Below are 22,211 nucleotides of genomic sequence, written 5' to 3'. Positions count from 1 at the left end.
AAACATGGTGTCCAAATGTTCAGCGTTTCCTTGTAGCTCAGAGGGTGGTAATGGACTCTCTTGTCTAGTGTTTAGTGCTGTTATCATCCTAGGTCCCCCCTATTTCTTTATTTTATTTTATTTTATTAAAAAAAAAATAATAATAAAAAAAAATCAGTGATATTTTTTTCCTCAAATAGCTTTGTAGTTCCTGCCAAACGTAGCCTACTTCGGTTTTCCAGTGGCGGCTGGTGGGTTTTAAAATAGAGGGTTTTAAAAGGAGCAAGTTTAGTTACGTCTGTTTTTACAGGAATAGAAGCAAAGGAACAAAAACTTTTCTTTTAACTCATGATTTTTCATGCTCTTTATTGTCACATGTGAAAAAATGTAATTGTGTGACATATACACACTGCAAAGTCAAATTTTAGAATATTTTATGACAATATAATGTGAGCAGACACTGATGTAATTCTCAGATGGACGTCTCTCTGTAGAAGAAACAGCTGATATACAAGCTGAAGGAAGAGGATCATTTCAGCATGAGCTTCTGCATGAAGATGAAGGTTTTCAGACAGAAATCCAGTGGATAAACAGACTCCAGTCATATTCACAGGACATTCAACAAATATCTGCTCGTTAACACACACATATATAATTCCTCCAAACCCCAGAGGGAAGAAATCTTCCCGTCTGCTCCTGATATGATGAGCTCATGATCTGTATCATTAATGTTTATTTGTGAAGGTCTTGTTCTTGTTCACAGAGGCGTAAAGTTGATCCTGCGGTTGATCTTCTCTTCCTCTGACGGCAGCATAAGTCACTGTATCATCATGATCCTGAAAGAACAGATTCTGTCCATCAATGTTTGAACCACAGCGATTATTATTATTATTATTATTATTATTATTATTATTATTATTATTATTAGAGCATTAGCTTCATTTATCTGAGAGTCAACTCATGTGCTGGTATCTACTCACACTGAGTGATTTTACTGGCTTTGTGTTGGAAGAAGTGACCTCAGAATAAGTCACATCATCTGTCTGCTCCTAAACGTCAATGCAAACGTGCAGAGAGTGAAGTTTAACACACAGAACAGACATATCTCTCTCTATAATATGTAGAATAACACAAAAGCTTTTAAATCACATTACTGAACAGACAGTGAACGTAATGTTTGATGATTTAGTGGACTCACATCGGCTCTTACAGCGGGAGGAATGGACATGTTGATCGTCTCATTCGCCCCGTTATGATCATTCTCATCTTTGACCTTCAGAACAAACAGTTAAACTGCATGACACTTTATTGAGCTTTAAAGACAATAATCAAATCTAAATCACTGCATTACTGAACTCACCGCGGAGTCGCCAGTCCCTCTTTTATTATCTGAAAACAAGAGCCTCATGAAATATGAGTATTTATGGAAAAACACAATGTTAAGCATTACGCTTTTTCAACAATCAGATTTTGTTGAAGCATTAAAATGAATAATAAAAATGATTGTTGACGTGATAACTCTGTGAGATTGACATTACAGGATTTCTCAGCAGGAATAAACTTCTGTTTGAGAATTTCATATAATCCACATGTTTCTATGATACTTACAGTCTGAACATGAAGTGTTTGTTTGCTCATCTGAACTGTTTTTAATTGTTGTAACGGAGTAAATCTGAACTCACCAGCTCTTTTTCTGCAGATCAGCCAGAGAAGAGCAAGAAGGAGAACAGCGACTGCAGCGACAGAAATCACTATGACTGAAGAAGAGATCGAGCACAGAGTCAGAGACAGACAGGGCAGATTGGGGACAACTATAGACAAAGACAAAACACTGTGATTATGTACCTTGTGTGTTTTTATTCCAATGATCCTGAGACTCTGTGAAAAGGATGAATGGGGACAATTATATACAAAGACAACAGCCATTGACAATGGTGACATGCTTCATGGTATAGTATAAAACTCATGGCTCCCAGCATGCATTGCGGCATGAAGCATGTCACACCACACAACTCTATATAGATTTTTATCTATTTTTTTTTATATATATATATATATATATATATATATATATTTTCTCCAACAGCCCAAGCATACATACAGGCCTATATAATGGTGTGTAAAACAAATGTATAATTTATAATCAGCTCCATATTGGATTCCAAGTGATCAAGGGCTTAGAGCATTTCATTCAATCTAATTTCAAGAGTTCACCAGTAGTGGACACTCGTGCAACATTAGCGAGGGATGAGCATAAAAAGTGGACGTAAACACAGCCTCGCCCTGCGTCTCAATGTCCATACTATCCTTCCTAAACAGTGTGTGAGATTAGAATAAGTGTCCCAAAGCATAGTATGTTGAAGAGTGTGCCAGAAGTCTCCGGATGGTCTGCTATTTCCGGTGGATTTTCGAAGTGTGGATCCGTGCTCACTATAACGGCTAATATTACCCACAACCCATTGTGCTTTGGAGGAGGAACTACAAACATGAGTTGAGAGGTTTAGATAAAGGTTTGAGTGACTAATCAAAGTTTAACCTGATAGAAAATATTTATTTCATGTTAGCTATCCGTGTTATTTCATCTGCAATAACAATGTGGACTTTTATAAAGATCCGTTTGGCCATTTACTTTTAAATGCATCATTCTGCATTAATATGAGGAGAGTCTTGTCATGAAAGACCCGTGTCTGCAGATCAACGTGATTCTGCATTTCTCTCCGATACGGTAGGAAATAGGGCTGGGTACCGAGTTCGATACTTTTTAGGTACCGACCTAAATAATTGCCTCAATACTATCGAGTATCGAAAAATGACTTGTTTTTCGGTACCAGATTTCGATACCTAAGGGGTTAACTCGTCAACGTCAGTGCTCAAACAAATACATATGAAATGCACAACGACACGCCTAAAGTCGCTCACGCACATACACGCAAACTCTACACACACGAGACGCGCGGAACTCTCCGCGCACATACTCATATGAGACGTGCGCGCACACAAACTGTCCACCCACATACTCGTATGAGACGCACGCGCGCACACAAACTGTCCACGCACACATTCTCATATCGCGAGCGCACACACACACAAACACAAACTTGCGCACATATTCAATGAGACGCGAGCACACACACTCACAATACATTAAAGATGTGGAAAAGCCGATCAAAAGTGTGGATACATTTCTCCAGGCTCGACGCCAACAGCGCGTGATGCAGTATTTGCGGTAAAATAATTGCTGCAAAGACCGGTACCACGACAGATATGATGAAGACCTCGACAGTGCATGGAGAGCAGAAAGTTGCTCCGTCTTCGACTGGTAAATGAAGAGATACCTTGTTGATCACTCTGACAGAAATATAGCAATAATGTATGGGGCGCCGTTTGTAAAGCGGCTCACGCTGAAAATAACAGCAACATTTTGTCACATTTAGCTTCAAACAATGTTTAAAAAACTGGTATGCATTTTTGACGGTCACTTTTTACCACATTTACAACAATATTTGTCAACTTAGAGATATTTTAAATAGTTAAATCTAAATATTAAATGTTACACCTAAATGCTAAATCTAAATCTAAATGTTAAATATAAATATAAATATAAATGTTAAATATAAATGTTAAATATAAATGTTAAATCTAAATATTAAATCTAAATCTAAATCTAAATGTTAAATCTAAATCTAAATGTTAAATCTAAATGTTAAATCTAAATCTAAATGTTAAATGTAAATCTAATGTTAAATCTAAATGTTAAATGTAAATCTAAATGTTAAATCTAAATCTAAATGTTAAATCTAAAAGTTAAATCTAAATCTAAATGTTGAATCTAAATGTTTCGACTAATATGCAAATTCAAAATGCCGGTAACCGGAAGTGCCAAAATAAAAGCTCGAGTGTGTGTTTATAGCATGGTTTATAGTGTTAAATAACGAATAAAAACCATCTCATAATAATAACTATAATATAACGATAATAACTATCTAAAATAATAAACACGTTTGGAGAAACTGTAGAGTTTCGTGATGAGAGTGATGACATGACATTCAGTCAAAGTGAGCCCCCTAGTGGCTGGCTATTATGGCTGCAGGTCATAAGTCCCGCACTTTTCATAAAAGTGACACTAGCCTACTCTTCAATACAGTTTCTCCAAATGTGTTTATTATTTTAGGTAGTTATTATCACGATAATCCATGTCCAAGAGTCCATTTCCTCGGATGAGATGGTTTTTATTCGTTATTTGACACTATAAACCATGCTATAAACACACACTGACCTCCTCGAGCTTTTATTTTGGCACTTCCGGTTACCGGCATTTTGATTTTGCATATTAGTTAAATATTTAATTTCACCCGAAACATTTAGATTTAGATTTAACATTTAGATTTAGATTTAGATTTAACATTTAGATTTAGATTTAACATTTAGATTTAACATTTAGATTTAGATTTAATATTTAGATTTAACATTTAGATTTAGATTTAACATTTAGATTTAACATTTAGATTTAGATTTAACATTTAGATTTAGCATTTAGATTTAACATTTAGGTGTAACATTTAATATTTAGATTTAACTATTTAAAATATCTCTAAGTTGACAAATATTGTTGTAAATGTGGTAAAAAGTGACCGTCAAAAATTCATACCAGTTAAATACAACATTGTTTGAAGCTAAATGTGACAAAATGTTGCTGTTATTTTCAGCATGAGACACTTTACAAACGGTGCCCCATAATAATGACTACTGAATGTACACTGCCATTCAAAAATGTGTTGGTCAGAATTTTTTTTTTTCAGTAAGGATGCATTAACACTAGAAGTGCCAAAATTCCATAACTACTAGAACTGCCGCAAGCGGTCATTTTGACCGCTAGATTCAAAACTCTATATCTTTAATGATAAATACCCAATTGAGAGATTAATGCATTTATTGTATTAGGATGTCTTTTAAAAACAAAACAACACCAAACTGTACATTTAAACAAGTTTAATTATACATCTATCAATAATAATATCAGTAGATGTCCTGAACAAAATGAGTAGCCTGTTTTCATGTTTACACTCGATCGCGTCCGCGCCCGCCGACACACAAACACACACACGCACACACATACACACACACACACACACACACCATGTTCCATTGCAATCTTGACATCGCAGCCCGTTCATTACAGCCATAATAAAATATAATAATAAAATAGCCTAGTCAACCTAACATATAAAAATTCCACTGCTCGATATAGTCAGTAGCCTAGGCTACAATTCGTACCATTTTGCGCATGTGAAGGATGATTTTTTCCGTCGATTTTGGAACACGAGTGAAGTACAAAGCCTATACCCAGCCAGCACAGCCATGTGGGGCCCAAATGGGTTTGACCTGGGCTATCTAACTGGGACCCAGCCAGTTTTGTCCTCAGTTTCCATGTTGGCCCCACATGGGTTTGCCCAGATGAAATGAACACTGCTTAGTATGCACAGTACAGGCTGTTTAATGTAACACTTAATCAGTGTTGGAGGTAATGAGATAATTAAGTGATTGAATAATGGTTGTGCATTAATGATGAACACCTGCTGTTAACAAGCATAATCACTGAAGGAAAGAGAAACACAAGAACTACTTCCAGCCACAGCCTTGGATGAAATCAACTGAAGATAAAATACATTACATCTCTCAAGATCTGATTAAACAACTCCACAAACAGCATTACCAGCTTCACTTATTACTAACCAGACTGACTTTATTTATGTCAGACATCTAACGAAAATAATTAAGAAGAGGTTTAGATGTTGATTACTTTTTTGAAAGTAATAGTTTGATTTGATGTTACCATTGTGGCGATCAGTGTGTGCTTTAGTCAGGCTCTTGACTTTTTAACATTAGTTTTTCTCTGGCAGCTGTGTCTGTTTGTTATGGCGAGAACAGCAAGAGAAAATATAATCAGATGCTGTAAGCTGATTGATGATATGAATATAATCATCATATAGTGGCTTAACTCATTGACTATTTTTGAGGTTCATATGGGTAGTATGTTATTAATATTGTTTTATTGTTGTGATTCTACAGCAAGAGATCCAGCACAGTTTAATCAGAACATCAAATGATTTTTAAAACACCATTTACACATGTTGGACTACAGAAAGTTCCACTTGCACAGAGACATCAAGAATCAGCATATGAATCTCAACAATGGTGACATGCTTCATGCTGCAATGCATTCTGAGTGCATCATACAAAACTTATCCATGGCTCCCAGAATGCATTGCAGCATGAAGCATGTCACCATTGTTGAGATTCATATGTTGATTCTTGATGTCTGTGTGTGAGTAAGATTAGGAGGAGCCCAAAATATGTAAATGGAGTTTTAAAAATAATTTGACGTTCTGATTAAATTCTATTATTCTCTTGTTGTAGAATCACAACAATAAAACAAAATGAATAACATACTACCGTATGAACCTCACAAATAATCAATGAGTTAAGCCACTATATGACGATCATATTCATATCATCAATCAGCTTACAGCATCTAATCATATTTTCTCTTGCTGTTCTCGCCATAACAAACAGACACAGCTGCCAGAGAACAACTAATGTTAAAAAGTCAAGAGCCTGACTAAAGCACACACGGATCGCCACAATGGTAACATCAAATCAAACTATTACTTTCAAAAAAGTAATCAACATCTAAACCTCTTCTTAATTCTTTTCTGTAGACGTCTGACAGAAATAAAGTCAGTCTGGTTAGTAATAAGTGAAGCTGGTAATGCTGTTTGTGGAGTTGTTTAATCCGATCTTGAGAGATGTAATGTATTTTATCTTCAGTTGATTTCATCCAAGGCTGTGGCTGGAAGTAGTTATTGTGTTTCTCTTTCCTTCAGTGATTATGCTTGTTAACAGCAGGTGTTCATCATTAATGCACAATCATTATTCAATCACTTAATTATCTCATTACCTCCAACACTGATTAAGTGTTACATTAAACAGCCTGTACTGTGCATACTAAGCAGTGTTCATTTCATCTGGGCAAACCCATGTGGGGCCTACATGGAAACCGAGGACAAAACTGGCTGGGTCCCAGTTAGATAGCCCAGGTCAAACCCATTTGGGCCCCACATGGCTCTGCTGGCTGGGTAATAAAGAATAGTTTACCATCCAAATACATCGCATGTTGAAACATTTTAATTCTAATTAGAGAGTTACGTGAGCCCAACGGCGCTTACTTTCACTTTCGCTTGAAAGTAGCCTAACCGATTTCATTTTGGCTTGTTTATGGATTATTTATTTGTTATTGTTCTGTTCTGAATATCATTACATTTAAATGATTTGTTGTAGAATATGTTTTGTGTATTTTTTACCACTTTTTATTGTTGTGTATATTGGTATATGTATAATAATACCGCGAAATTCAGTGCGGTCAATATGACCGTCTATGGCCGAAATAGGTAAATATGTTCATTTGTTTTTTTGCCTTATGTGTAATTTATATGAAAAGCATTTTAAATGAAAATACAGACACTTTTAGGAAAAGTCAGGTACCAGCAGGATTTTATTTATTTTTTCAACAAAGTTATTGCAGATATAAAATTCAAAACGGTCAAAATGACCGCCATGGCAGTTCTAGTGTTAAAGTGATCAAAAATGACCTTAAAACATGTGCAATGTTACAAAAGATTTCTGTTTCAAATAAATGCTGTTCTTTTGAATTTTTTATTAATCAAAGAATCATGAAAAAATGTATCAGTTTCCAAAAACTGTTTTCATATTTCTGAAAGATCATGTGACACTGAAGTAATGATTTTGAAAATTCAGCTTTGACAACACAGGAATAAATTACATTTTGGAATATATTCAAATACTATTTTAAATTGTAATACTATTTTAAAGTGTAATACTATTCCACAATATTACAAGTTTTACTGTATTTATGATCAAACAAATTCAGGTTTGGTAAGCATGAGCTCTTTATAAAAAAATATTTTGTTCCTTTGTGCTTTTTTTTTTTTTTGTTCCTTTGTGCACTGACTAAGGAGCATGAGTCAAACTGAAAAAATAAAACCAAAGTTTTTCTGAGGTAATGTGTTATGTAATCTTGTTAAAATGGATTTCATAAAATTGGTATCGAAAAAAGTATCGTTCAGGAACCGGTATCGAAATCAAGGTATCGGTATTGGTATCGAAATTTTTTGAACGATACCCAGCCCTAGTAGGAAATGAAATGAAATTAAATGTGGAGGACTTTATCTTTGACAAGATGATTGACAGGTCAGTTTGAGTGTCAGGATGTGTGTAACTAAGCGACAGAGAGCAACCGTTAAAGACGCGATTGTATGGTGTGATTGTTTGTCCCAAAGCTTGTCTACTCTTCTGCTACACACTCAAAAGTATGCATCGTTTCTTCCCAAAAAGAGTACATACTCTTAGGGCGTAGTATAAGAAGGTGAATTGAGCATTAGAGTAAGAAATAAGTGAAGTCGGCCATTTTCTCTTCAGTTTCATCTGAGCTGTTGAGGTGAATGGCAGGACGAACTTTCTCCGGTCAGACAGAAACAAAATGTAGGCAGAGATAACTATTTTTCTTTAAGGTTAATTATATATAATTATATAATTAGCGTTGTATGATCACGCTCTTATTGTGAATGCTTTTAAACCATTCAAGCGCGACAAGACTTGTCGAGTGTCCTCATAAGAGCCGTCTTAAATGATTTAAATAAAGTCTTAAATGAACGTAGAGATTTGTGAGAAAATGGGACACGTGTCTGCATGGATGAGCTCAACATATCGTCTTCATGTGACACTTTCTTGGAGAATCGAGTGAAAGAACCGGAGTGTTATATGAACACACTACTCTCACTGTTTATACTAAACAAGTCATAGAATATGCATAAGTATGCCAATTGGGACACACCATAAAAGTCCATGAAATGAAACTAAAACAACAACTCAATGTGACAATCATACTGTAGAATATGACAGTCATATTTTGATTAGTTAACACTCAAGATAACCATATTTTAACTTTGATAATATTACATACAAAGTTAATATTTTTGCTGTCAAGTTTCAATTCCCTTATTATTTCCAGCATCACGTTTTGGACTGTTACTTCACTGCAGTTCTTTGAGTTACTCTTCTGTGAGAGTCAAAGAAGCTTTTGTTCCCTCAGTTTGTTCTGGTTCAGTGATACTGATAGACCTATAGCGTATGGACAATCTCACGCCCAGCCAGCACAGCCATGTGGGGCCCAAATGGGTTTGACCTGGGCTATCTAACTGGGACCCAGCCAGTTTTGTCCTCAGTTTCCATGTAGGCCCCACATGGGTTTGCCCAGATAAAATGAACACTGCTTAGTGTGCGCACTACAGGCTGTTTAATGTAACACTTAATCAGTGTTGGAGGTAATGAGATAATTAAGTGATTGAATAATGATTGTGCATTATTGATGAACACCTGCTGTTAACAAGCAGAATCACTGAAGGAATGAGAAACACAAGAACTAGGCCTACTTCCAGCCACTGCCTTGGATGAAATCAACTGAAGATAAAATGCATTAAATCTCTCAAGATCTGATTAAACAACTCCACAAACAGCATTACCAGCTCCACTTATTAGTAACCAGACTGACTTTATTTCTGTCAGACATCTACAGAAGTTCTTATTGAGAATTAACAGAGGTTTAGATGTTGATTACTTATTTGAAAGTAATAGTTTGATTTGATGTTACCATTGTGGCGATCAGTGTGTGCTTTAGTCAGGCTCTTGACTTTTTAACATAACATTTTCTCAGGCAGCTGTGTCTGTTTGTTATGGCGAGAACAGCAAGTGAAAATATAATCAGATGCTGTAAGCTGACTGATGATAAGAATGTAATCATCGTCATGTAGTGGCTTAACTCAGTGATATTTTGTGTGAGGTTTGTACGGGTAGTATGTAATTCATTTTGTTTTATTGTTGTGATTCTACAGCAAGAGATCCAGCACAGTATAATCAGAACATCAAATGATTTTTAACACACCATTTACATATTTTGGCCTCCTGTGAGTTTTACTCGCACACAGACATCAATAATCAGCATATGAATCTCAACAATGGTCACATGCTTCATGGTGCAATGCATTCTGAGTGCATCATACGAAACTTATCCATAGCTCCCAGAATGCATTGCACCATGAAGCATGTCCTTTTAAGATAAGCTTTTAACCATCAACCTCATAAAGGTAAATCACAGCTTAGCGCCGATGAGTCTGAATCAAATTGCCCCTTTGACACGTTTGTGACCGAGTGGAAGCTTAACAGAACCATCTCCAAACTCCTCTGCTGTGAGCTTCAAAGGAGATCATTATCTATTCAAACCCCCTCTCTCTGCAAGCAAGAAATCCAGGTGGCCAGAAAAGACCTCTGAGATGCCATTACACACACACACAAACGTCCTTTGTATCTAACTCAGAATATAAATAATTCTGAAATGTATATGACATATTGCTGTATGCATGAATGTTTTCCCCCTTATATTGACATAGTTATGATTCCCAAGTTGTGTTAGTTGAACTCTAAGTGCTTATTTTAAAGAATGTATCCCTAACAGAACGCGGTGTTACCGGACCCCCTTTTAGACTGATAAGAGTTTTATGACCCCAAAAGGAATCTGCAGACAGCTGCGACAGCTCACTCGATTTCTTTTTTAAGGATTTTATATAAACCATGTTAATCCTATATATATATACACAGGGGTTAAATTGGGATTTATTATGTGGGCAAGTACCACATAATAATACATAATTCCACATAATCTAACCTATCTGTATTTAACTTAAGTAGAATCAATAGTGCATAGGCCTACTTTAGACTTTTACTTCGTTACATTTTGCAGCAATTATTATACTTTCTACTCCACTACATTTCTACAACATTTCGTTACATTTTCTGATCAGTTTTTCCCCTGCCAAAACAGGGATTGAAAAAAATCTCCTGTTTTCTGTGCTAATGTGGTGCTGACGCGTTCATGTAACATGTAGGCTAAGGGTGGCGCTGCCAATAAAGCACCTAAAAGCTGTCACTAAGAACCGGCACAAGTAATGATTATGAATATGTAAAATATATCAAGGAGACATTTTAATTGTTTATTAATAAACAATTGTTTTCTGTGTCAGTGCCCTCCATAGATGAAGTTGACGATGCAGTAGTGAACGCACCAGAGAGAAATGCACATTTCATACGGATTACACAAGCAAGAACTGTCCCGGAGAACTGTCCCGGAGAACTGTCCCGTCCGTAACATTGTTTTTTCCTCATAAATGCGAACATGAAAAATTTTATAAAATGAATATGTTATGTTATGTTCTGTGGAGAGCCACGCAGTGTAGGCTAATTCACAGAATTACAAAAAAATATTTTGCCACCTAAAAGTTAAAGATCTTTTTGTGTCACGTCCACGGCATGTGTAGCCTATTTCCCTAATATTAAATATAAAACGCATGTGTAGACTGATATTTTTCTAATGTCTGAATTCTGAGAATTTATATTTCAAGTTTTTACTGCAAATGTCACGTCCATAACGCTGGAATTGACATCACTTGATTACACATTGTATTACCTTGTAATATGGCGCTTTTCCACTGCATGGTACGGCTCGGTTCGGCTCGGTACGGTTCGACTCGGCGCGGAACGGTTCGGCTCGCTTCGCTTTTCCACTGCGTGGTACGACTCGACTCGGTACGGCACGGTTCGGTTCGCTTTAGCTCGGTTGCTTTTCCACTGCAGTTAGTGCCGCTTCAAAGTGGGTAGGACTGATCGTTATAGTTGCCGTCTCTACTGCCATGACATCATCATATTAATGCGAATTTTTCATTCCGTGTTGCCCCATCCGCTCCTCGGCAAGCAACGTCTGTGCCTCGTCCACTGACCACGATTCAGAGAGAAATGTACATTTCATACGGATTACACAAGCAACAGTCTGCTTTCTTTTGTTTTGAATTGTTCTGTTTAAAAGAAGACATTTCAAGCTTTCTATAGATATTCCTCAGGTCTGTCAGGCAAGTAGGCTAGCTTCCTTTTTACGCTGAGTTTCGGTTCATTTATGAGACGCGCTTCAGTTCACGTGCTGGCGCCTCCGTGTCATGATTAGGCTATCTATTGTCTGCTAGGCTATATTTACTTCATATTTATTCAATCCTGGCAATTGGTTGATGAAACACTGATTAAAATTAAAGGTGCTCTAAGCGATCCCGGGAGTCGTAACTTCTTGTTGACATTCGAATTGTTGTCAAACAAAACGGAGGCTAGCTAGACCCTCCCTCCTCCTCATCCCGTCTCCTCCCTCCTCCCCTCCCTTCCGGCATAAAGGAAAGTCAAAATAGTCACTACAAACCAAGTTAAGTTTTACTGATACTTCATTCAATGTGTAATGTCGCCAAGTTAGATAAATGCTTTTATATATTGCAGAACAGAATGCAGAAAAAGAGAAACATTATCTTAATCGTTTCGCCACCTGAGGTTATAACTATAGCTCCCATAAAAGGACGCAATAATAGCAAGATAACGTTAGCTTCGCGTTTCCCAGTGAGCATAAACAACGGCGGCGGCGTAAATAAATTTAGTCAAAGCCTATAAATGAACAATCAAATTCATAACAAACCGTGGGTGAAAACAGTCATTCACACAAATTGTCACCCTACTGTGAATTTGCTTGATCATTTACAATAGAGATTGATCGCTAGCTGAAACATATATGTTGTATTCACCAAAGTTAACGCTGACTGCATAGTTCTTGCTAATTACATCCTTGTGTTGGTTTGGTGAACATGAACGTCAGTTTAGAAAGAAAAATAGATTTACCTGTTCTGCAAAAACAGAGCAACTATGTCGGATTGGAAGCCCTTCTGCCGGCGGAGTTCTCGCCACCTTTCGAAGGTTTTTCTGATGTAAATTCGGGACTTCACGTGTTCCTTATCCTTGTCCCTCTTCTTTGCAATTTGTTCATCGAAACGTTGTCTCTTTGGTCGTGTGTCGGCCATAATTCAAACTTCCCTCTTCATGCTTCTCTCTCCTCCACACACCCCCTTCATGTGTACGCGCACTAACCCCCCAAACCCCACCCTCCAAACCCCACCCTCCAATGCTTCTTGTCGGTCATTGGCTGGAGTACTGTTTGTTGTGTTTCGTGGTGCGGGTGAGCCCAGTTTGTTTTTGTTGCCGTTTGTGGAGCCTGTGGTGTCTAGAGAGACCGCGTTTTTTTTACAGTGTGTTCAGGGGACAGGCAGCTAGCAGATAGTGAGGAGATGTTTGCTGTATGTGACAAAAAATGTTTGGGCCTAAAAAATGCATTGCATCACTTAGAGCACCTTTAAGATATAATTAATACAAAATGAAATTCATTTTAAAGAAAGGCTTGCTTTCTGTTTGAGCCTGAGGTCTCAGTGAAAGTTTTAAACAGTCTTTTAGTGCCGCATTCAGAGCGGTCACGTCCGTAACGGAGAACTGTCCCGTCCGTAACATTGAATTTTCCTCATAAATGCGAACATGAAAAATTAAATAAAATGAATATGTTATGTTATGTTCTGTGGAGAGCCACATAATAACATTTAGCCTACATTTGGTTTGCGCAGTGTAGGCTAATTCACAGAATTACAAAAAAAATATTTTGCCACCTAAAAGTTAAAGATCTTTTTGTGTCACGTCCACGGCATGTGTAGCCTATTTCCCTCATATTAAATATTAAACGCATGTGTAGACTGATAGTTTTCTAATGTCTGAATTCTGAGAATTTATATTTCAAGTTTTTACTGCAAATGTCACGTCCATAACGCTGGAATTGACATCACTTGATTACACATTGTATTACCTTGTTATGATAGTGACCCATACAATGTGCAAAACATATTTTCCTTAATTGTCTTTCAAGGCCAGGGCACTTTTTGTACAACCAACGTTGTGCTGAACTTGACAAAATTGATCTGTTGTTGCAGCGGCGGCCAGCAGCTTGTGAGTTTGTAAAAATTTTTTTTTACTTTCAGCTGAACAAGACGGCCGTGTTCCGATTGTTCTCATCTCAGCTCCGCCGAGACAAAATACACATGCCATTTCCAAAAATTTTCATTTATAATCAGAAATATGTTTTCAAAAACATCACTTTCATAAAATTTTATGTGACATAATTTCCAGTAGGCAACTGACTGCAAACAGGCACATCAGGGCACAAACGAGCAGGCTTATGTGCCGGCCCAATTTAACCACTGTATATATATATATACACCCACTTGAGAAATATATCTAAACATGTATCTAACTTTCTCATCTAATGATTTTCCTTCTATGTGGTTTGGTCTTTGTGTTCTTGTAAACTTTATGGATTAATGTTTCAGACCTGTTTACATAATATGGTTTATACAAATCATACGTGTGGCATGTTTAGTCTCTATAAACTCCAATCTTCGTTCCCCATTTGTTAATTTACATCACATTTTGTTAACTTTATGACGCATTAGGATTATAAGCATCTAAAAGATTCTTGTGTTAAACATCCAATCAAATTACATGACTCAGAGGCCTGCCCGAACAATGGGTCATAAAAACTTTCCCACCAAAGGAAAACGGTTCTTATTGGTTTACATACGCCTAGAGGGGGTAAACTCTTCACACTTTAAAGCTTACTGATCACAAGATCAGCGTCTCTTCTTCACGTTTTGTCTTCTCTATTGTTTTGTCTCTTCATGTTTTCGTCGCTCTTCGTTTTACTTCTTCAAGCTTTTGTTTTCTTCAAGTTGGTTTTGTGTATCTAAAGTTTGTTCTCTCTCCGTTTTGTTTTACGTCCTTGCCTTGTTTTAGTCTCATGTTCACTCATCTCTACCTACCAGCGAAACGGACTTTAAACTAAGTTTCTGGCAACTTTTACAAGTAGACCGTTTGAACTTCCCGCAAACTACACGAGCTCTGGAAAAACTGAAAGAACGCGTCCAACTAACGGACACACCGAGAACAGACACTCACACACACGCATTCCTGCTCAGCAACAAAAGATCAATGCAAGTATTACCTTTTTCAAGGTTCAAATGCATTAAGGTTATATACCCCTGCTTAAGGTGGTTTTGATTTTCTTTGCTGGTTCTCGGTTCATTGTTAGTGATATGTTTGCCATTCTGTGATCTGCTCTTTCTGTCTTTCTCTATTTAATTTAATTATACTGTTCATATATGTATTCTTTGTTATGTAGTATGTTTATAGTTTAATTTATTAAAAACCCATTATATGCTTGATTGCCTCTGTTTGCTGCTCACAGAACAAAAGCCTCTTAAATGTGTGATCTTAGCTAAGCTTTATAAAGTGTGATCAACCTACAAATTAATAATCTTATAAAACAAGAAAGTTATTCCTCATGGCCAGAGGAATAGCCTTTCTTGAGAGTTTATAAGAAGAATCCTCCTTGAGAGTTGATAAGAAAATCTCATGATACGTTTGGTGGACAAACGAATTATTCGATGTGACATTCATTTTGTTGGCATTCACAAATTTGATATATGGCCTTTCTGTATATTCATAATTAATTGTAATTCGTTGTGGTTAATTATTTATATATAGAGATACAAATATATGGGCTTTGTATTCCCTTTTTGGGCGATTTTGGTAATGGCTTATGACCAGTACGATTAATTGTTTATTATGAATGATTAATTATTAATTATTCATTCCCCTCATTTAAGCTGTTTTGCTACAGAGCTTATTGTTACTGACATTATGAGGGTCTTCTAACACTGTTTTCTCACCTGAATACTTGACAGTGTATCTGACTGAGGTCTTGACTTGATTTTTGTGAGTAAGCTGACATCTCCACTCTCTGTTGTCATCTTCATTCAGGAGTGTTGTAGTCAGAGTGATGATGATACAGTGATATTGATCTGATGATGATGATATCTGATATCTGGAGTCTGTCTTCAGATCAACACCAGCCTGATTCACCCACAACAGCTCAATTCCCACAGAACGAACCCAATAATCACAGGAGTAATCAGTATATGAATACAACTGACAGGAAAGAGTCACAGAGCGGCCTGGACTGATCTCAGTCTGTGAGGATGAAGATGAATATGATGATGATGATGATGATGATGATGATGATGATGATGATGATGAAGATGATGATGATGATGATGATGATGAAGATGATGAAGATGATGAAGATGATGGAGACACTGAAACTGAAAACAAGACACAAATCACAGACTCTTCAATCATCATCTGAGTTGAGAATCAGAGAATCTGCCCTTTTTAAATTGACCACATAATCATAAACTTACCATGAAGAACATGCAGATAAACAAGTGCATCAGGTCCTTGTTGTGTGTTATTCACATATTGTCGGCAGATGTATAATCCATAATCTTCTACTGTGACGTTCTTGATGTTCAGAAAGCAGTCAGACTCCAGACTCAGTCTCTCATGTCTCTCTGTGTCGTTCTTCTTTATCCCTCCAGTAATCAGTTCAACTGTTCCTGAATGTCTGTTATAGGTCCATGTAGTTAATTTGCAGTCAGAAAGAGCTTTATTACAGGGCTGACGCACATTTTCACCAGAACTGATGAACACAGCCACTCCACTGGTTCCTGAAACACAGTATATATCAGTGATAATTATGATATATGTTAATAAATGAAACATAAAACATACCAGCATAAAAAGCAGAAGTTTTAAATCATAATCTTTATTCTCACTTAAAGCAAACAACACACTCTCCAGAATAAACTATTAGTCTTTATCCGAGAGCTGTTCAAATCACTGACACACTCTTAATATGAAGATAATTCTTCATCATCAGATGTTTGAGTGACACTATGTCCAGTATCAGGAATAATACAGTATGATCTGTGTGTATCAATACACAACTCTGAGATCACAATGTGAATGTGTGCAAGAATAAACTGAGCAGACTAATAAATGTCTTTAGAGAAAATACAGATTTCTTTACCTGTGAGAAGTGAAGAGAGAATGATCAGTCCCAGCAGACACAGATCACACTTATCAGCCATTTTCTGTTTCTGTCAGTCTTCCTCTTCATTATTTATAGTAACAGCTCTTTCTCTTCATAGTTACAGCTCTTCCTTTAAACATCATCATCTCCTCCTCTGGTTGTGTAACTTCCTCTCATCTGATCAAATGAGTGTTTAAATTCTGCTAGAGTTGAGAGAGAGCTGTAGAGAGCTGTTTAGTGACACGATGCCACAGTGAAGTGTTGCTTTAAGTGTGTGTTAAACGTGTGAGAAGTGCATACTGTGAACCACACTGTCTCACACTGCTCTGAACAGATTGCACACGAGAGAATTACTGTTAGTCTCACTTCTTTATTTGAGCAGTTTCCCACATGACATTAAAATCTAGAAATACGATTATTACATTATTAGTAATAAAATTGTTTTACTACTGAAAAGGTTTCCACTATCCATGACTCACTTGTAGAAAAGGAATTCTAAAACAGTTTTTAAAGTATTTTGAAATGATTAACGTCAGCTCCAGTTTGGTGAAACAGAAAGTATTTGCACACACTTCATGAGCGTCTGTAAAGCAGATAGCCTATTAAATGTCTTCAGGAAGAGTTTCTACACATGGATTATAATGTTCTGCTTTACTCTCTCCAGCTCTGAGAAAATAGATCAGATCCAGACTCCTTTATTAACACTACAAACACCAAATGCCAGACATTTTCCATTTGGCCGGTGGATTTGGCAGTGGCACGAGACGATGGGGATAATTCTCGGTCAGCTGGTTTTGTGTGCTGTGACACAGACGGAGCTGTTTAAAGCAATTCAGAGATGCTTTAAAGTCTATTTTGAATAAAATTTTCTGTAAAATGCGATGTTGCAAACCTGGCTCTTGTGAAAAACAAACGTGTGGCAACATTTTTGCAAGACAATAAAATACGTTGCGTTGTGCATGTTTCACAACAGTTTCAAAGTGAAATGACCAGTGAGTGGCGCTAAAAGTGTGTTTAGTCTTTTTTCCGGAACAGATAAACGTGAATATGACAACGTTTTATTACGTCGAAGTTTGTACGTATCATCGCAGTTCTGAGTTGAAGTGTCCGGAGAGTGGCGCTAAAAGATTAACCATCACGCTTTAAAATAACGTACACCTACACTATACCCTAAACCTCACCGATAGTGTTAACAATAGTAAATGCGACATGAAAACATAATCGTATCCATGGTATTTAAGATTATTAATGAACTTTGAGCTCTTACATCATGACTCGTCTTTCACAGGATTCGAACCCATGGTCTTCCAGTTGAGCTACTGAGCAAGCTTAATAAGTTATCATAAATGTGTGTGAAAACGATTAAAAGTGCTTGCTGTTTTACTGCCTCTAGTCTTCATTTCTTTTAGAAACTGCAGTAATAAGTACATATTGGTACATATTTAGCATTTTGCAACGTTTTTTCCAACGAGCTAGTGTATATATTTTATGAATACCTTGGTGTGTCATTAGTCAGTATGTGTCTTCGGCACCATGCTCTGAAGATACTCAAGATATTTCTTCCTTGTAAAAATATAATAAAAAATAAAAAAAGATAATGTTTATTTGTTTATTTGTTTATTTGGATCCCCATTAGCTTCCACAATGTGGTTGCTAGTCTTCCTGGGGCCCATAAAAGTGCTGAAACGTATGTACAATTAAAATACACAAATATAACATACATAAATATAACATCCATATAACCTAACCACATGTATACATTTATCCACATATACACATTCACACACATACAGCATTTGAAAAAGTCAGTACCTATAACAGTCACAAATTAACTTATGTAATACTATTAATTGTAATCTGTTTTAGAGTCTTCTTAAAATTACACATGTTGGATATTTGCCTTGTTCTTAAGTCCAATTTATTCCAAGCAGATGACGATCTAACTAATACTGTTCTTGTCATACAATTGGACCTTGCAGATGGAACCACTAACACACCTGAGCTCACCTGACGCGTAACATGTCCGTGACAATACCCACTAAAAACCAATTTATCTACAAAAGATTTTGGATTGTTTTTAAATAGAGCATTGTGCATATAACAGAGAAGACTTATATTGAGTTTGTCCTCCACCTTTATCCAGCCCACATTTTATCCACACTAGAGCGAAAAAAGCAACCTAGGGCTACTCTTGCAGCTCTGTTCTGAACGATTTGTAATTTTTTCAGATGTCCCTGTGTAGCACTGGACCAAATTACTGGACAGTACCCCAGATGTGACAGAACTAAAGACTGGACAACTGTTTTCATAACTAATGGTGGACAATATACTGAACATCTCCGGGAAAAAGCAATGCCTTTAGCCATTTTAGACACAATATGATCAATCTGATCAGCCCAAGAGAGCTGACTATCCAGCTTCACACCCAAGAGTTTAGTCTGACTCACCTGCTCTACCACAGATGTATCAATAATTAGATTTAAAGGGTTAGTTCACCCAAAAATGAAAATTCTGTCAGTAATTACTCACCCTCATGTTGTTCCAATCATGTAAGACTTTCGTTCATCATCGGATCACAAATTAAGATATTTTTTATTAAATCTGAGAGCTATCTCACTCCTCCATAGGCTTCCAGAGGGACCGAAACTCGCCGGCCCAGAAAGTCAGTGAAGAAAATGTTGAAATAGTCCAAGTGACTACAGTGGCTCTACATTAAGTTTATCATGCGACGACAATACTTATTGTGCGAAAAAACAACAAAAATGACGACTTTATTCAACTATTAGTGTTCTTCAATGTGGGCCTCTGACGAGAGTTCACGGGGGCGCCACGACGCATGCGCGAGAACTGAGATTATGGCGTTCTTCTTCTACTACTACTTGTTACTGGCTGCTCACTCCTTAGGAGTAGTATCGCCATCTACTGTACAAGATGACGTCCCGACATTGCCGGGAGCGCAAAACGGTCTGTTTACAAGCAGCTGAAGACGCGCGCTGTATGTAAAACTGTATTCGTAAATATGTCCGCAGATTTCGATGTAGATGAAGATTTGATTTTTTTTTTTTAAACCAACCATAGCCTACTTATTCGAACCAGAATACACAAACATTGAACTACAAGAGATGGAAGATGCTGCAACACAACCGCAGTCTGCTTCTGAAAGACAGAGAGCATTGGACAGCTGATGGTGTAAATGTAATCAGTGCCAAGTGATGCCTACTGAGGCCATCCTTAAAAATATTTTGGTTTGCCGTAACAGCCAAAAAAGAAAAAAAAGAAAAAAAATATAGCCTATATTCTTTCTTCTTTTTTTTTTCAAGATTCAATGTAGAGTTTCGGTTCATTTAAGAGGCAATCGATGCAGCACACGCTCTCCTGTTCAGGCCATCCTTAAAAATATTCTTGTTTGCCGTAACCCGACCGACCCTGTCAATTTAGGACCGACCCAATTAATAATTGTTTTCCCCTTTTGGACTAAAAAAAGTCCCCTTTGGTTTTTAAGTTGATAAAAAACGACTTGCCGGTTGTAAACTTGCGTTAAGACCGAATGATTTTTTTTTTTACTCTTCAAACAACTAATATGGAATAAAATGATATGAATTATATTTTAGTAAGTATTGTGAATATAAATTGCCCATAGGCCTACATACAAGCATAGGCTACGCTCTTTCTTTTAAATAAAAATGCTAATGCTACCACATCTTTACATTAGGCTACTATTGGGCAATTCTAGCATTATGGACGTGACATTTGCAGTCAAAACTTGAAATATAAATTATCAGAAAATGCGTAGGCCTACTAATATATTGAAACGTCTGTTTATACATCCTTAATAAATGAGTCCAGACGTTAGAAAAATATCAGTATACACATGCGTTTTATATTTAATATGAGGGAAATACACTTACAGACGTGACACAAAAAAATCTTTAACTTTTAGGTGGAAAAATATGTTTTAGTACTTCTATGAATTACACTGCGCCAACCGAAAGTAATATACCCACCGGATGAAGAAGGGTCGGCGGCTCTCCACAGAACATAATATATTCATTTTATTTTATTTTTCGTGTTCGCATTTATGAGGAAGAAACAATGTTACGGACGTGAGCGCTCTGAAAGCGGCACTACAATTTAAACTTTCACGAGATCTCAAACAGGCATTTAAAATACCAAATATTAAGGATTGGAATATCAAGCAAAATAATACAATATTCGATGATTGATCGAAAATCGTATCTCTCCCCCCACCACATGCTCACCGGCAAGACACTCCGACATTAAATTTCTCTGTAGGCTACTGTAAGCTTTTTGTAGAAAGCCTTTCTTTAAAGTGAATTTCGTTTTGTATTAATTGTATCTTAATTTTAACATTTTTTTCATCAACCAATTTCCTGGATTTAATAAATAAGAGGCAGGCTAAATATAGCATGCAGGCAACATAATCAGGACATGGAGGCGCCCGCGCACTCGTCTCTTAAATGAACCGAAACTCTACATTAAATCTTGAAAAAAAAAGAAGAAAGAATATAGGCTATATATAGACCGACCAACCGACCCCTTTTTTTTTTTTTTTGGCTGTTACGGCAAACCAAAATATTTTTAAGGATGGCCTTAGTAGGCATCGCTTGGCACTGATTACATTTACACCATCAGCTGTCCAATGCTCTCTGTCTTTCAGAAGCAGACTGTGGTTGTGTTGCAGCATCTTCCATCTCTTGTAGTTCAATGTCTGTGTATTCTGGTTCGAATAAGTATGGTTGGTTAAAAAAAATCAAATCTTCATCTACATCGAAATCTGCGGACATATTTACGAATACAGTTTTACATACAGCGCGTGTCTTCATCTGCTTGTAAACAGACCGTTTTGCGCTCCCGGCAATGTCGGGACGTCATCTTGTACAGTAGATGGCGATACTACTCCTAAGGAGTGAGCAGCCAGTAACAAGTAGTAGTAGAAGAAGAACGCCATAATCTCAGTTCTCGCGCATGCGTCGTGGCGCTCCCGTGAACTCTCGTCAGAGGCCCACATTGAAGAACACTAATAGTTGAATAAAGTCGTTATTTTTGTTGTTTTTTCGCACAAAAAGTATTGTCGTCGCATGATAAACTTAATGTAGAGCCACTGTAGTCACTTGGACTATTTCAACATTTTCTTCACTGACTTTCTGGGCCGGCGAGTTTCGGTCCCTCTGGAAGCCTATGGAGGAGTGAGATAGCTCTCAGATTTAATCAAAAATATCTTAATTTGTGATCCGATGATGAACGAAAG

At 36.9% G+C, this 22,211-nt stretch overlaps 1 protein-coding gene across 1 annotated transcript; it reads right to left on the bottom strand.

Moving 5' to 3' along the window:
* Positions 1-320: 320 nt before the first annotated feature.
* Positions 321-17,169, bottom strand: LOC309501315 (uncharacterized protein). The gene is made up of 9 exons (XM_082173345.1): positions 16,940-17,169; positions 16,272-16,577; positions 15,741-16,172; positions 1,825-1,857; positions 1,662-1,736; positions 1,340-1,368; positions 1,178-1,252; positions 960-1,028; positions 321-815 (listed from the first exon to the last, which is right to left on the bottom strand). Exons 1-9 carry the CDS (start codon positions 16,998-17,000, stop codon positions 705-707), a joined length of 1,191 nt encoding a protein of 396 aa, XP_082029471.1. The 5' UTR covers positions 17,001-17,169; the 3' UTR covers positions 321-704.
* Positions 17,170-22,211: the final 5,042 nt, after the last annotated feature.

The sequence above is a fragment of the Leuciscus leuciscus genome, assembly GCF_965113295.1.
Source record: "Leuciscus leuciscus genome assembly, chromosome: 1".
In the NCBI taxonomy this organism is placed as follows: domain Eukaryota; kingdom Metazoa; phylum Chordata; class Actinopteri; order Cypriniformes; family Leuciscidae; genus Leuciscus; species Leuciscus leuciscus.
Note: the sequence above shows the minus strand (reverse complement) of the source record. Positions and strands in the feature narration are given on the sequence as shown.